This window comes from Branchiostoma lanceolatum, chromosome 1 (assembly GCF_035083965.1).
Source record: "Branchiostoma lanceolatum isolate klBraLanc5 chromosome 1, klBraLanc5.hap2, whole genome shotgun sequence".
Taxonomy (NCBI): Eukaryota; Metazoa; Chordata; class Leptocardii; order Amphioxiformes; family Branchiostomatidae; genus Branchiostoma; species Branchiostoma lanceolatum.
In genome coordinates, this window is record NC_089722.1 from 8,349,756 (window position 1) to 8,366,354 (window position 16,599).

Genomic DNA, 16,599 nt, shown 5'->3' on the forward strand with positions numbered 1-16,599 from the left:
ATAAGAGACATACAGTAGCATGAATGTGTAATGTATGGTAAGACATTTTAGGGAGAGTTGCTCATTTTGCTGTTTCCCTCCCCAGGTGATGGGAGACCCCCCACAGGTGGTGCGGTACTGGTACAGCCTCCTCAACCAGCTGCACAACCAGAACTACCGACTGGTCGGGATGTTCAACCACGACCTGGTCCCTGACAGAGACTCCCTCTCACCGGGGGAGAACAAAATCAGGACTTTTAACCAGAATTTCTTTGAGGAGACAGAGATGAAGAGTGCTGGTGGTGAAGTTGAAGTCCAAGGCCCGGGTAGACCGAAGACAAGGCTGTCTCCCAGCAGATTTTTGCAGGATGCAAGGATGGATGTTGGCTGTTGTCATGTCTTAGTGTGGATCAATACACATTGGGAGAACTCTTGATGGGGGATGTCTAGTGATTAACTGGGAAGAACTATAGGGAAGAAAGCTCTGAGTTTTTGTAAATGTTTGTACAGGCACAAAAAAGAATGATCGAATCTGTACGTGTTGGTGGATAGTGGCAATGTGCTGCTTATCAACTGGAGAGGTTCAGTCAATATCTATTACCAAGTACACCACTAAGTCATCACATTACCAGGTCTTAATCAATATCACAAAACTGCAAGAATTTGTACTTGATTTCTTTGTCAGAAGCCTAGATTGATTTAGTCAATTTGCCATTGCTTACATAATCCCATCATCTTAGATTATCACTTGTTATATCTATTCTCATTATTGTTGTATTACTTGAATGTTTTTTTGGTGGCTTTCAATTGTCAAATATTGCAAATGCTTGTAATTGTCTACCTTATTGTATTGTATTGAGATGCCTATATGGTATTGTTTTGTTCAATTACAGTGCATCTCTTTTTTTCACATTGTAGTTTTTGGTTACTGGTCATTTTGTTTGAACTTGACAGGGTGAGATAGAAAGAGTTTCAAACCAGAGAGGTGAATATTCAATGCAGGAGACATTGGTGGAAGGGTTGAGAAAAAGCTTTTTTACCCTCTTTTAGTGGACAATAGTAGTCAGAGAAGGCAAACTAATTCTGTAGATATGCATTTATCTTTAAATAAAGGAGCAGCAAATGTGTGTCATCTTGGAAAATCATGTGTTTCTGTCACAGTAGTTTAAGGGCTAGAAAAATCACTTGGGTTAAAATATTGATGTATGTATATAATACAAGGCTTCATCAGATGGTCTATTAACTTGGGGAATAAAATATGTAATCTACACACCTCTCTGCCCATGTGTTGTCTATATAGTGTCTTTTAAAGCTTCATGATTGATGTGTATGTCACCTACAAGCTACAAAGCAACAGACTTATAAGATACTGTATGTGTATATGTATGTCCCAACATGTGGTTTTGAACCAATTAAGTTTTCTTACCTTTAATAGAAGTTGTATCAATTATCAGCAAGAATAAAGACTATTAACATGGATTAATGTTGTTTTATTGAATACTGTCAGTGTTACATGTGCCCCAAATCCATTATTTTTATCGTAAGTAAAAACAGGGTAAACATAATTCCATCGATATCCCTCACAGAGGGTTCTTCCCAGAGTATTATCATTTCATAACCTGTCATGTACAATTGATTAAAGGCTGTAACAACAAAACGTATCGCACTGATTCTAATGCTTCATACTGATTCTTCAAAGATGTGTATGTTACATGTACATGAGCCAATAAAAAAATCTGTCTCATATAAACAGACAACTGCTGATAGAACTCCCCCTCACCTTATAGTAAACAGAAACATATCATAATAATCATATATAATTTATATATATCAATGGGGCTGATCACAAGGTACAAAGTACAGTGCTTGTACTTTTCATTGACAAATTTAACTATTCAATGTTGAGGACTTAATTTCTTGAGCAGATTGACATCCCCAGGGTTAAGAGACATGCCAACATTCATCTCAAGATGTGCAGAATGTCCAACACCCTGTACACTGTTTCAATAGTGCTATCTAGTATCTACAACCAAAGAATTCATGCAGGCATACCTTCCTTGATATGACGTTGCAATGAATGCAGTAGAGAGTAGAAGCCAAAAGATTGAAAAGGAACAAAATTGCCAAAGGCAAGTTCGAAACTGACCACAGTAGTGAAACTTGTATTGAGTATTTCCTACATTATATCTAATATGATGTAATAAATCTTTTTATCTGGGGGTTCATACATTTTAAAGAACCTAACTTCTACTTGTTGATCTTTAAAAAAACTGGAACAAGATCATTTACCAATATACTACAGTCTCACCTATCGTAACCCATGGACAGCACTGTCGTCTTTGTATTTTCAAAGCACCACCTACCATCTAAGACCAGTGCTGCAACCTTATTCCTCATTGCATGCACCAGGAAATAGTTGACATGATACTCGTCAATTTTCCCTTTCTGAAAGACAAACTGTACAATCTAATAATAAGCTGCTCAAAGACCCAATTTCAAGCTGATTTTCATTAAAATAGGCTCTTGTGACCCCGTGAGAAAACTCGTAACTACAGTCACACATGGGCACCATGAAAGCAGAGCATAAAGTTTTGCACCAATGCATGTCATGAGTTCTTAAAGTAGTACAAATCCTTGATTTGATGCTTGGGCACTGGTATGCCACTTTTTGGACGCCACGTAAACAGAAGCAATAATGTTTGAAATTCAATTCACAGGCCCAGATATAAGTTGGGTACTTGGAGAAGTGTTTTATCATCTTCAATGGACAAGTTCATTTCTTCATGAACACAATGAATGTAATGAATTGATGTGTCATCAGAATACGTTCAATACTTTTGCACTCCAATATGGCATTACCATTAAAGCACCTCGTTTCTGCTGAAGATGTGTTATCTGCTGTCATTAGTACAATAAGCTTATGGGTGGCATTTCTTTTACACTGTGAGCCATTGCTTTGAGCTTTGGGTTTTACATGCAAGGGAAGCCCATACAAATGTATACATGTATTCACTGTTAATCTCCAGACTGACATGTGTCAATCCAATCCTTAATCATCCTCCCAAGCTCCGTCGTCCCCATAGCTTGAGCCACCCTCCGACTCGGAGTCACTGTACTGCACAGCCATACGGCGAGCCAGAATGGAGGCCACATCATGCGGCATGGCGGTCGTTTGCCGATCCTTCTCTTCTCGTTCTTTCTTTTCTGCCTTTTTGAGTTGGATCCCTGCAGACAGAAAAATGTACAATTAGAACCAGTTGATAAAATAGGTAGGTTTGTATTCTTATCGATCCTTATCAATCCTTATCGAAACTTGATTAAGTGGAAAAGACTTGACTGAAATGATGTACAATAGAGAATAGAAGCTAGAATTTGTGTCCGCTCCAACTTGTAAAGCGTATGAAAGACGATGACTGGTGTATTCTCATTAATTTATATCAAAATCTGTATTTAATCTTTGTTCACATAACTCACCCTGCCGGATGGCTGCTAACAGGTCACTGCGGGCGTCGTCTACCGGGGCTGGCGGGGCCGCCTTCTGCGTCGGTTTCCCAACAGCCGCTCCAGCCGGGCTCGCCCCGGCTTCGCTTGATGCAGACGACGGTGTGGCTGTCCCGGGGGCGCTGGAGGGGAGAGCCGCCGAGCCTCCAGGGGGAGGCGGTGGTGGTGGGGGAGGTACACCATTGGCCTGGGGTGGGGGTGGAGGAGGGGCAGCACCACTGGGGGCGGCTTGTTGAGCCATGTCTGGGGGAGGTGGCGGAGGGGGTGGTGGTGAGTAGGGGGTTGTTGGGCCATCTGAAGGGGGTGGTGGGGGAGGAGGAGGGAGGTCGTCGGAGGGAGTAGGGGGAGGCGGAGGTGCACCTGGGGGAATCGTCATCCTGTTTCGGTAGGCGGCAGAGTCAGGAGGTGGGGGAGGGGGTGGAAGGTGTGACCCAGGGGGTGGTATGCCATTCTGCTGGGGAGGGGGTGGGGGTGCCTGTACAGGGCGCTGGGATGGGGTACGATTGATGCTGGGGGCGTGGCCAGATGGGTAGCGGTTACGAGTGGCATAAGGGTCCTCATGTTCCGTGTAGGGAGGGGGCGGTGAGCCCTGGTTAGGCCTGGCCTGCTGTTGAAATTGCTGAGGAGACAAAAAATACCATGATGTAAGTACTGAGATTACACAAAACATGCGGATATGAAAAGGTACAACATTTACTGTCAAATACTGATGACAGATTCGTCTTTGAAGTTGTACTCTTCATAAGATTATGATGTATTCACTTTTGTTCATGTATTGTCTATTGGGCTATATTTGTTGTAGCACATTAGTACAGAACCAGATTCTGTTCCATCCTGTACTGACCTGTTGGGCACCAGACTGTCTGTAGTTCTGGATCTGATCGTAGTTCCCGGCTGTCCTCACCACAGGCGTCTCTGAGGCCTCAGCAAACTCCTTCCCTTTGGCCTGCTTCTGGATCTCCTTCAGCCTGTTGCCAGGACTACGGATACGGTCCTTGGTACGCTGGGGGCCTCGTTCGCGCTGTGGTTAACGAGAGCATCTTTCAGTACAAACCTCTGTATTTACGATTAAAGCATCACCAGACAAAATCGCAAGGTCTTCTTACATACCTTGGGAGTGCCTTGTTGTTTGCCAACTACTGTCTTCAAATTCAAGCCGTGCGTTGGGCAGAGGGGTGGAAACATTACAAAGATGTGAATGGTTAGGTTCGACATGGCACAGTTCTGTGCTTCCATTTGTTAGTCACAGGGCATGCAATACGTTCTGTTGGTCTTAGGTCTTTTTCGCCCCAACCATCATTTGAAACACGTTATCCATATTCTTACCGTTACGTTAAATAGATTGCTTTGTGTAATAGCTTGTGGCTACAGCCAATATTACAAGTTCTGCAAAAAGCTTGAATGTTTTGGGGATGAAAAAGACCATGGAATGCCAACTATGGATTATTTTTCTATCATTGCATGTTAGAAGTATTTCTGAAACCCCCCCTGCATACCTTCTGCTTCCTACGACGTGCGTCTTTGATGGCTTGGACATCCTTCTGCATCTCCATGCACCACAGCTCGAAAAAGAAGTTGGGGTCAGTGTAGAACTTCAGCCCCTCTTTTCCATCATCCCTGAAAGGTAACATGTGATGTCAGTATACCAGTTGTGCTGGGGATGTTCATAGCTTTGTTCAAACACAATAATGCAATAAGACTATTCAAAGAAATATTGTCTGAGTGACTGGCCTTCATCAGTGGATGACTGATTCACTTTGAACTCAAGCTTGTTACGACATGTCTTTGAAGTACTGTAGTAGATCAGTCTGCATTAGTGAGTCTATGTTTCATTGTGCACTAACCTGTAAGGTGTGAGTATGTTGAGAGGAGGTGGCTTGTCACACTGGTTGTACGTATCCTGCATGGCGGACGGCATGCTTTGCCGAGACGTCACCTGCTGGTCTGGGATGATGGACGTCTTGAAGGCCTTCCTCATGTTGATGTCTTGTAGAGACACTGTTGAAATAAACGGACATGTTGGTCATTCTGACACCAAGCTGCAACTTCAGTAAACCTTAAAATCTTTAGGGCTGAGTTAAGTCTGGTCAAAGTCAAGGTGCCAATTGAACTCTAGAATGTTCTCTTCTTTTCATCCATCCATCCATTAGTCTCTTTTTTACATGTTTGTATATGTTTGCCTGTGGTTGGTCACACATGTTGCATTGGAGAAAAGTGTGTTCTCAAGAATGATAAAGATTGTATGAAAAGCATTCTACCTTCTTCTACTGTAGAGTCCAGTTGCGTGACCTTGACCCTTAGCTTGTCAATGCGCTGCTGTAAGGTCACACAGCGGTGCTGGAAGGCCGAGGCCTCCTTGAACAGCTCCCCGAACATGTCCTCTGCATGCTTACTCAGGTTACTGAGCTGGCGGATGATTCCTGAAAAACAAAAACCAACCCAAAAAAGTCACCGACAAGCGTGATAAAAAATCAAGCTTCATAGCTATTGTCATTACAAGAATAAGAAACAAACTTAAAGGTACTGGCACAAGCTAGGAGTAGATTATGACAGGGAATCAATCTCAAAGATGTCAGCTGCTCATAACAAGATATAACTGAAAAGTGTCAACTTCCATCAAAATCAGCTCATAAAAACCATGATCAAAATGATAATTTACAAAGAAGATGACCACAACTTTGTTTTTGCCAATACTGTTGGCACATGATTAAATTTACTGGTCCAACTAGCGCTTTTTACACTAACAAGATTGGCAACATAAAAAGATGTTGCCATGGCGACGGTGGTCTGTTAACGTTTTCGTTTTTAACCCACATGCAAATAAGGACCTTGCATAAGCGGCATAAATCATATCAGTCGATCACCTTCTCTACCAAAATAACACAAGTTGTCCAATGTATGAAAATCTTGTTTTCACAAAAAAAGATATCGTACCATTTCCTCATAAATTATGTACAGTGTAAATGAGGCACTCTATGCAAGATTTGTGTCAAATAGTGGCCACATTTACTTAACTTCCAAATGGTGCAAAAATGAAATCCCCATCATTTACCACTATGGATTTATAGTATTTTGTCATTAATCATGCAAATTAAGTATCAATTTGCATAATTGATATCTATCGATATTTATCTCTTTCTCAGTTACATATGTCATGTGTTTGAGAGTCCTATAATAGAATGCAGCTGATTTATCAACTGTCCTCATTAATTATGCAAATCAGATATTGATTTGCAAAATTGGCATATGATTATGTAAATCATCACTTAAGCTATCTACACACCAAAAATTATGATGATCCGTCATCCCCTTCTTGTGTTATTCTCTTTCAAAGTTTGAGTCAAAATCACCTCCTGCAGTTCCGAAAAAAGCCGCTAGGGGGTCCAAATCTACAGGACATATTTTCCTAACAAAGAGCTATCCACCACTTAAAAATCATGACTATAGCATGTTCAGAAGACGAGATTTGTAAAGTGAAAGTTCCCCTGCAGTACCATAGAAAGTCGCTAGGGAGCCCAAAATCCAATCATTACAAGGTCTCCCACAGACCAACCCACCTACAAAATATGTAGACAATACATCCAGGCATTCTTGAGTTATCATCCCATGGACTTTCACATTCCTGTACAATTCCTAGAATTCTTGCAATCTGCACACAATATAGTAAAAATTTGGCTCGCCCCTGAGGCGTCGCCAAAAATATGTACACAGTAACGTCTTGTACCAGTAGATAATATCTAAATTCTCACCAGACAGCGCGTTGTTGGTAACACACTCAAGTTCATTACTGATCCCCTGTGGTAGAGACCCCCTGCACAGGTGCACAGGATCCACATTCCGCTTGATCAGGGGCATTGTGGGAAGGCTGACCTGTCCGTGCTATGTCATTTCTGAAAAAAGGTAAAATTAAAATGTAAAGTTTCTCTATAAACTAAGTGCAAGTAAGTATAGATGCTCTTGCACAAAGCACTGACATTTAAACCACCATTCTGCTCAAATATTCCCAAAGCGGAAAATTGTCCAAATTTAAACTTCCTCGAAGGCCAAAAGCTACACTTTAAAGATTTTTTACAATCTACTGTAAACATATTCTGACATTGAGCTGTTAACCTACATGAACATTAACTGACAGCAGTTCTTTGTCAAAATTATCTCCCTTCCATCCGGAAATTACATATAAGGCAGACAACACCATTTGACAGATGCAAAATTCGATTATCATAGATCTTGGGAAAGATATGCACAACACATTATTATGGCTCTGTTTCATGACTGATTTTAAATAATTGTACGTGAAGAAAATGACACCCAGGTAATATTCCACGCCCTTCAAGATTCAACGTTTTGAATGTACGAGAAGCTAGTCTCAAATACTTCCTTTACGACTACAAACATCACTCTTTTGCGCATGCCCCCCTCCCCACTAAAAAATTATGGGCCCAGGGCCACGGCTCCACCCATCCGACAAAATCTATATTTTCTCTTTTCTTGAAGCTATGACGTAAAACCTCACCCACCTTCAACAACAGTACGAAAAATGGGAACAAGCTGTCTCCAGATCAACTCTCCCGTGTCGCCCGTTTCCCTCCCAATCCCCGTTTATTTGCACGAACGCAAAATTCTTTCCCCAATTTTTGGGGAACGGGAAGTGACAAAAACAAGATGGCGCTCACCCTCTGGACTATACTATTAGTAGATAGGAGTGGGCCGAGTGTCTGTAATCGATTATGATTCTAACTAAAGGGAAATACAACAATTTAGTTCAAAATTTAAAAGAATAGATATATCTATGAATAAAAGAGTATTTTCGTACATTTTTATTACATCAGATTGCGTGAGATATTGAATTGTAAAGATTGAATGCCTTGTGCTATGAATTGGCTATTCCAAGACCCCTTATGCCTTATCTGTCTTTCCACTTAGAGCGGAAGTATATCTTGTAAATATATACATAGTCAAGCGTCCTTGATTTATCTTAAGATAAATATTTACGTTATTATTTTATAAATATGGTTCAATTACCAACGTGCAAGGATATTTTAGCGCTAAAAACACTGAATGTACATTCATCAGGCTCTACAGTATGACGTGTGTCGCATGCAAGATGGCGGCCATTTCAGCTTTGCAGGCGTACGGATCCGACTCCGAGAATTCGGACAACGACAGCGACTCAGGAACAGTTCAGACAGCAAAACCCGACGATGTGGCTCATCTCAAACCCCTGGAGGACGGAAGAAAACTACCAGCTCTGAAAACCGTGGCGAAGATCAACGCTGCGCCCGACGTCATAACGAAGGTTTGTGGTCAGACGTGGGGAGGGGGGCCGCGTGCAGACTGTTCAGCAACAACTTCAAGTCCAAAAGCAACCACCTTCACTATAGTTGTGCCTCATAAGTCGCCCAAATAGAGTTATTGTGACGATTTGTATCGATATACCGTACAAAAGGCTTGCAATTTTGTTGATTTCAAAGCGTATGTGTATTTTCTGATAGAGTTGTATGCTGATATAAAACAATTTGTTCTTTTTTATATATTTCAGGATGATGTTAACCTGGTGAAACCTGTAGACCTGGGTACAACCAAGGAGGTGGCCTATAACCCCACCTACGACCAACTGTTTGCCCCACAGGTACAGTATGATAGATTTCGTACAAATACAAAGAATGCGATCAGATGGTTGAAATAAAGTCGGGTTGAGTCTTAGGATCAAGACTATGAAGTCATGTTTTCCGTTGTCTCTGTGTCATGTCGTGAAAGTCATCTTCGACTCCGTTCGTCGTCTTCCAAATGTCGTCCCCACACACTGCAGCATGTTGAACTACACTTTCTCTTGAATATCAGTTTGTTAACGTTGTTCTTGAAGTGACATGTATCGAATAAGTATCTGTTTCAACTTTGGCAGATTGGTCCAGTCAACCCCTTCAAGACTCAGCAGGATCAGGCACACAAGAACACACTGTCAGGCTTTGTGGAGGAGGCTCACGTCAATGACTTCACATTTGAAGTGCAGAGAAGAACCTTCCATAGCTATGGTAACTATCTGCATGAAAACGTTTTATAACCGCATGGGATGGACCAAAAGGGATAACAGAAAGGGGTATGGAAAAGGAAATGTGCATTGGGAGAACATGTTGGATGAAGAATTTGTTTCACAAGAAATTTGAAAGAAAGCAACTCTAACTCACTAAGGAAAAATACACAAAGCTTTTCACAGAAGCCCCTCTACATGATCCATAATTGTTGTCTGTCCCTTGCAGTTCGCAATTGTTAGTTGTCACAAAGTGAGATATGTCTAAAGTCTCTCTTTATTGTTTGTTTCAGTTGTACTTTTTAGTTGACAGGGGACCCAAACAACTTTGCTACATGTGTAGGACTAAAAAAAGAAATTAAGTTTAGCACTTGAAGGAAATTTGGTAAGTTCTGCAGTATACATGTAGTAAAAAAACTCCCATTCACTGTTTAGGCTATGCAGTGGACCCATCACATGACCCAGCTGGCATCAAGACACAGATCATTGGGGACAAAGAGGCAGCAGATGTCAATAAGGGTGAGTCATTAACAAGTTCTTACGGTACCTTAATTGTGCCTGCAATTGATTCTTTACAGCAACTGTCTCAAATTGTATGGCATCTTACTTTGTCTTCATCTTCATCAACAGCTGTGACAGTATTTGAAGCCAAGAAAGCCCGACCCTCTGACAAGAGAAAGCGAGTGCGCGCCACTGAACCTGAGGACATTGAGGGGTTCCAGGGGCCGTGGGGAGGGTATGTGGATGAAAAGACTGTAGCCAAGCCTTCAGAGGTAAGACTCAGGGACAAAAGTGTCTACGATGTAAAATAAAAAATACTTGTGGATGGGTATGCTAGCCTTTCTTGGACGAAGTTTAGATGAAGGGAATTGTCCAGTTTTGAGCGTTTGAGTCAGTTTTATCTTGACATGACATGTCTTTAGAACCTGATTCCCTTTTACTTCTCTATTGGCAGTAATAAACTGATTAGCCCTGGCTTTGGGATAAGTTTGATAATTCTGTGTCTTCTCTACCTATAGGAAGAGCAGAAGGAGCTGGATGAGATCATCGCTAAGCGACAGAAGAAGGGAAAGAAGGAGGAGGAGAAGTCTGCAGAGGAGAAGACACAGCTGCATGGTAAGAGGCTTAGAGCGACGCTCTTGTTAGAGATATGTTAGATAGTGATCTCCCACAGTTCATCAATTTTAAGTTTTTTGTATATCCTAATTCCTATGCATAATTGTTAGATCATACTGAGATGTGTGCATGTACAATACGACGTCAAAGCTTGCTAATCATGGACCTTCACTGGATGCAGCCTCTTGAAGCTACCATTTTCTTTTATGTAAAGCTTGAAGATAATTATCCTTGTCATCATTTCAGTCAAAGACATGTACGACTACCAGGGTCGGTCATACCTCCACCCGCCGCAGGACCTGGAGGTCAACCTGCGCTCCGACGAGCCGCCAGAGAAATGTTTCATCCCGAAGAAGCACATCCACTCCTGGTCAGGCCACAGCAAGGGCGTGTCCTGCATAAGGCTCTTCCCCAAATCTGGACACTTGCTCTTGTCTTCATCTATGGACAATAAGATAAAGGTAAAACTCTACTTATACATTGTACTAAAATCATTGAGATGGCATTTTAAGGAAAAATAAACTTTTTACTGAATGGTGAACTGACAGAAAATGTACTAACAGGTGTCTGTTTTCCTCCTCAGATTTGGGAAGTTTACAACAAGAGAAGTATGGTCCGTACATATATTGGTAAGTGCACTTACCTTGTCTTGATGTTTTATTAGAAATGTAGAAGCTTCCTGATACTGTAGTACCTGATCTTTCTGATAATGTCAAACAGTTTCAGGTCATTTCTCGCTGATAGCATTTCATTGCTTTTGTAAGGATGTGTTGTAAAAGCATCTCTAACGATAAATCAAGGTCATCTGTTATGATATGGTGTATATGCATAATATGTATTTGAAATCAAATCTAAGCTTTAGGATTTTTCAGTTCTAAACTGTTAAGTGTTGTTACAGGTCACAAGCATGCAGTCCGAGATGTGTGCTTTAACAATGACGGGACACAGTTCCTGTCTGCTGCCTACGACAGGTACATCAAACTGTGGGACACAGAGACAGGTGAGAACTTCAAGGACAAGAAGTAATATGATGATTATATCTTTGTAATCAATGACTGACAGAAGAATTTTTCAATAAGACAGCATCAAGAGCAGAATCACACTTATCATATCAATCAATAAATCATTCGTGGACATCAACTGCTGATGCATTGCGGCTGTAGACAGCTCTCTCTCTCCAGGATGTGCTATGATATCCCTAATATATTTTGAATTGCAATTTCAGGAGCTTGCATATCCCGGTTTACCAACCGTAAGGTGCCGTACTGTGCCAAGTTCAACCCTGATGAAGACAAACAGCACATCTTTGTTGCAGGAATGTCTGACAAGAAGATCGTACAGGTAAGAGTAACATCACATATAAGAGCTCTAATATTATTGTTTTTGCCTGCTTTGTTTTCTTTGTCTCTCTTTGTCTTTCTTACATGTAGCTCTTCACTATTGATTGATCTCTCCCATAGCTTCCCATCTCTCCCAGTTCTTCACTCGTAATCTTTGTACAGGCAAGAGTGACATCACATATAAGAGCTCTAATATTATTGTTTTTGCCTGCTTTGTTTTCTTTGTCTCTCTTTGTCTTTCTTACATGTAGCTCTTCACTATTGATTGATCTCGCACATAGCTTCCCATCTCTCCCAGTTCTTCACTCGTAATCTTTGTATATTGACTATAAGCTAACTCTCTGTGACCTGTTGTTCTCTCCAGTGGGACACAAGGTCAGGGGAGATTGTACAGGAGTACGACAGACATCTGGGCGCAGTCAACACCATCACGTTCGTGGACGAGAACCGAAGATTCGTTACCACTTCTGATGACAAGAGTCTCAGGGTCTGGGAATGGTAAGAGGCCCACATGATCTATTCATTTGCTGTGTAATAAATACAATGTTTGTTCACTTTCTTTCAAGTATCTAGCTGGCAAAAATGTTTTTTTATTTATCTTTTATGATATATAGTCCTTGCATGTTTATATTTCAATGCTACAGTGCTGTTCTTCACCCCTCTGTGATCCCCTAAATAGTTTAAAAGTTTTATTAGATTTTTATGATGTTTTTGTACATTTCAGGGACATCCCTGTTGACTTCAAGTACATTGCTGAACCAGGGATGCACTCCATGCCTGCCGTCACTCTGTCTCCTAATGGTCAGTATGGCTGTACGAACAGTGGAGTGGTTTCATCTCAGTTCCACAACATTGATCTTTCTTCTACAGCTTATTTGTGTTGACCATTTCTAACCCATATTGAACAAGATTGGCAACATAAAAAGATGTTGCCATGGCGACGGTGGTCTCTGTTAACGTTTTTAGCCCACATGCAAATAAGGACCTCGCATAAATCATATCAGTCGATCACCTTCTTAACCAAAATAACACAAGTTGTCCAATGTATGAAAATCTTGTTTTCACAAAAAAAATATCGTACCATTTCCTCATAAATTATGTAAATGAGGCCCTCTATGCAAGAATTATGTCTAATAGTGGCCACATTTACTTAACTTCCAAATGGTGCAAAAATGAAATCCCCATCATTTACCACTATGGATTTATAGTATTTTGTCATTAATTATGCAAATTAAGCATCAATTTGCATAATTGATATCTATCGATATTTATCTCTTTCTCAGTTACATATGTCATGTGTTTGAGAGTCACTTAATAGAATGCAGCTGATTTATTAACTGTCCTCATTAATTATGCAAATCATATATTGATTTGCATAATTGGCATATGATTATGTAAATCATCACTTAAGCTATCTACACACCAAAAATTATGATGATCCGTCATCCCCTTCTTGCGTTATTCTCTTTCAAAGTTTGAGTCAAAATCAGCTCCTGCAGTTCCAAAAAAAGCCGCTAGGGGGTCCAAATCTACAGGACATATTTTCCTAACAAAGAGCTATCCACCACTTAAAAATCATGACTATAGCATGTTCAGAAGGCGAGATTTGAAAAGTGAAAGTTCCTCTGCAGTACCATAGAAAGTCGCTAGGGGGCCCAAAATCCAATCATTACAAGGTCTCCCACAGACCTACCCACCTACAAAATATGAAGACAATACATCCAGGCATTCTTGAGTTATCGTCCCATGGACTTTCACATTCCTGTACAATTCCTAGAATTCTTGCAATCTGCACACAATATAGTAAAAATTTGGCTCGCCCCTGAGGCGTCGCCAAAAATAGATAGATTGTGAGATCTCTATTGACACAACAAAAGCACAGCAACTTTTTTTAAGGTCTACTACATCTATACATACAAACATACAAACGAATAGGTGCATACAAATGAATTTGATTACACACAATCAGATGGGATAGAGCAACATATCGTAATTTCACGTGTTGTATACTTATACATTGCTTGTTCTAATGTCCAAACATTCTTTGATGTATATACCTATCTGTACACAGTAAGGATTATCACCTCCTAGTATGTAATTGAAACCATCAACAGGACGGAGCGCATGGAATTCACTTGAACAAGCGGAAATAGATATTGATAACTGTAAGAAAACCTAAAATATAATGTTGCAATGACTTCTGTTACTTTTTCAGGCAAGTGGCTGGGGTGCCAGTCTATGGACAACAAGATAGTCATCTACGGAGCTCACAACCGCTTTAGGCTCAACAGGAAAAAAGAGTTCAAAGGACACATGGTTGCAGGGTACGCTTGTCAGATGGACTTTTCCCCTGACATGAGGTAAGCCCATTGATGAGGATTGAAACTTAATATGATGTGATATTTTTGTCTCCCATGCCCTGCCTGTGTAGAATAGATTCTGCTGCACATTTTCTGTGTGATATGAGATGGGTAAGGTAAGGTATAAATAACAATAAGTCAAAAACCGTCTTCATATTATACATGTATGTAGCTGTATTTAGTTAGAGCATTGTAGTTAGCGCCCCTTCACATATACTGTGTCCTTGCCACAGACAGGCAAGTATAGCTCTAGATCTGCCTCTCTAATGTTGCATTCTGTTGTTTGTTCACAGCTATGTGGTATCTGGTGATGCTGATGGGAAACTGTTTATTTGGGACTGGAAGTCCACCAAGCTGTACAGTAAGATCAAGGCGCATGACGGGGTGTGCATCTCCTGTCTGTGGCTGCCCCACGAGACGTCCAAGGTCATCACTGCGGGCTGGGACGGACTCATCAAACTCTGGGACTAGAGTTCTGGCACTCATGATGACTGGGAATGGGTCAAAAACTTTTCCTATTTAACTTTTTATATCATTGTAATAAAACTCTTAACATTCTACAGTTTGTACTAGTATTTTACCATTGATACATACATACATTTGATGTACAAGTCTGCTATATGTACCATGTAACACAAGTCACATATTTCTTGTTTTGAAGTAAGACAGACTAGTCTAAAATTGTCTTAATGGTGGAAGCACTAAATTGACATTTGCTCTTAGTTCTATCTGTAACTGTAAGTGTATGATGTACATTCCAATGCTTGTAATCATGATTAGAGAAAGTTAAGTGTCAAGTATACAAAGACAGATAAATTAGAATTTTTGATCATTGCCAGAACTACCAGTGTAGTATCATTTCAGCAAATATTTTACCCGGTTTGTGGAAAAAGTTACATGAGTTAAAACTGTTTTGTACATTGCTATGTTGATACTTTGCATTTTGATAGTCAAATGTGTGTCCGATAGAAAATACATGGTTTACTTTTACAGTCCTTAGGTCTGTCAAATTGTTTTGAATCATTTTTGATATGTACAATGTCTTCTCACTCTTTGAATGTCCCTTAACTGTACATCTGATTTAGTATTCTTCAGAAAAACTTCTATAGTTCATATAATAACTTGAAAAAGAAAGCCATTTGATTTGGTCTTCCACAAGGATTTCTTAGTCATGTGTTGGTTCCTGAACTCCCTTTCTCTTGCATAGTAGCACACTTACAATGTACATGTATGTGACAGCTTATAAACCTTAGGACATGTTAATGTCGTTAAGTGTCATTTATTTTGCAGTTGATAAAAAGTTATTAGATAAAGAGCTGAGAAGTTTTTCTGTAAATGACATGTTGTAAATACATGTAAATAAACTTGTTGTTTGTAAATTTTGTGTTCTTGTTTGTGATGAGATCATGGTGTCAATATCTTTCTTCATTTGGTTTTGACTGGAGCAATGGGTGTCCAACAAATATCTGCAGGCAAATACATGTACTTCAGAAATGTTAATGCAATGTACCTGAAAATAATCTCAGATCAAGAGGGTATCTATTAGCCTCCATAGCAGGTTCTTTGGGGGTGGGGCTTATAATGCACTTTTGCTGATGACTTCTTTTCGTACTGGGTCGTTGGTACAGCCATCCTGTAACCATTAGGTCTAATGCCTTCTCATTCAGCTAACTATAACTTATCCGTATTCTACCAAACTAAAGCCAATGGTGCGTGCTGCAATCACATATTCCTAGCCTCTATCAGTCCCCACGGATGGCTGGGAAGATAGTAGAAATTGACCAAGTAGAGTTAATACTGTAGTATGCTAAGGAGACGGAGAGAGGGTCAATATGCAAGTGAAACCATGGCAAATATTCTCCCTATATATTCGGCGTACTTAATCTGGTAGAGACTAGCAAATTCCTGCCCAGATGGGCTAAATGCACAGATGACCACACGTGGTCTATAGGAAGCATAGTGCAAAACATGAATTGATAGAGTGCTACCTTGAACACTAAAAAACAGACAATCTGTGAACTATTGCTAAACTAATGTTGATCACCTAGTACTTGTAGTTTCTTCTCTCTTTTGGAAACATGAGCACATACTTTGTCCAATATATATGTTTGTTCTTACATGACATCAGGTATATGAAAGTGTTCTGCTTTGGCATTTTTGTACATTTCTTGTCAAATTCTATTGGCGCTCATCTTCATATAAGGAAAAATACCTCTCTCCTTGTCTCCCCCTCCATACAACAATTGGCCAGGATACTGAGAGCTAAGTCAGCGAT

General features: G+C 40.4%; 3 protein-coding genes across 8 annotated transcripts in view; 2 read left to right on the plus strand and 1 right to left on the minus strand.

The window, feature by feature from the left end:
* LOC136432228 (probable methyltransferase-like protein 24) overlaps nucleotides 1-1,458 on the plus strand; it is a 44,029-nt gene extending 42,571 nt beyond the window's left edge. For all 5 annotated transcript variants that reach the window (XM_066423329.1, XM_066423321.1, XM_066423298.1 and 2 more), the window contains exon 8: nucleotides 86-1,458. In XM_066423329.1, the coding sequence (XP_066279426.1) occupies nucleotides 86-415 (330 nt within the window). In that variant the 3' untranslated portion in view covers nucleotides 416-1,458. The remainder of the gene's footprint in view (nucleotides 1-85) is intronic.
* LOC136432223 (actin-binding protein WASF3-like) lies at nucleotides 1,455-8,172 on the minus strand. Its single transcript, XM_066423284.1, has 8 exons — nucleotides 7,998-8,172; nucleotides 7,230-7,370; nucleotides 5,739-5,900; nucleotides 5,325-5,478; nucleotides 4,977-5,097; nucleotides 4,325-4,501; nucleotides 3,454-4,099; nucleotides 1,455-3,204 (listed from the first exon to the last, which is right to left on the minus strand). The coding sequence occupies exons 2-8, from the start codon at nucleotides 7,333-7,335 to the stop codon at nucleotides 3,029-3,031; spliced, it is 1,542 nt and encodes a 513-aa protein (XP_066279381.1). The 5' UTR covers nucleotides 7,336-7,370; nucleotides 7,998-8,172; the 3' UTR covers nucleotides 1,455-3,028.
* Nucleotides 8,173-8,559: 387 nt separating this feature from the next.
* Nucleotides 8,560-15,703, plus strand: LOC136432212 (pre-mRNA-processing factor 17-like). 2 transcript variants are annotated; one of them, XM_066423272.1, is made up of 14 exons: nucleotides 8,561-8,776; nucleotides 9,020-9,109; nucleotides 9,383-9,512; nucleotides 9,944-10,027; nucleotides 10,139-10,281; nucleotides 10,528-10,624; nucleotides 10,871-11,085; nucleotides 11,208-11,253; nucleotides 11,523-11,624; nucleotides 11,850-11,965; nucleotides 12,329-12,462; nucleotides 12,689-12,765; nucleotides 14,180-14,324; nucleotides 14,618-15,703. In XM_066423272.1, exons 1-14 carry the CDS (start codon nucleotides 8,564-8,566, stop codon nucleotides 14,793-14,795), a joined length of 1,770 nt encoding a protein of 589 aa, XP_066279369.1. In that variant the 5' UTR covers nucleotides 8,561-8,563; the 3' UTR covers nucleotides 14,796-15,703. The 2 variants fall into 2 exon arrangements, with proteins under 2 accessions (XP_066279360.1, XP_066279369.1); XM_066423263.1 differs by having other exon boundaries at nucleotides 8,560-8,776; nucleotides 9,944-10,281.
* Nucleotides 15,704-16,599: the final 896 nt, after the last annotated feature.

Bases quoted from the DNA above. Each gene is read 5' to 3' on its own strand.
- LOC136432223 (XM_066423284.1), bottom strand. From the start codon at position 7,335: ATGCCCCTGATCAAGCGGAATGTGGATCCTGTGCACCTGTGCAGGGGG. The intron at 5,901-7,229 runs GTGAGAATTTAG...TTTGTTTTTCAG, and splicing joins TACCAACAACGCGCTGTCTG to GAATCATCCGCCAGCTCAGT. The intron at 5,098-5,324 runs GTTAGTGCACAA...GTTACCTTTCAG, and splicing joins AACATACTCACACCTTACAG to GGATGATGGAAAAGAGGGGC.
- LOC136432212 (XM_066423263.1), top strand. From the start codon at position 8,564: ATGACGTGTGTCGCATGCAAGATGGCGGCCATTTCAGCTTTGCAGGCG. The intron at 10,282-10,527 runs GTAAGACTCAGG...CTCTACCTATAG, and splicing joins CTGTAGCCAAGCCTTCAGAG to GAAGAGCAGAAGGAGCTGGA. The intron at 10,625-10,870 runs GTAAGAGGCTTA...TCATCATTTCAG, and splicing joins GGAGAAGACACAGCTGCATG to TCAAAGACATGTACGACTAC.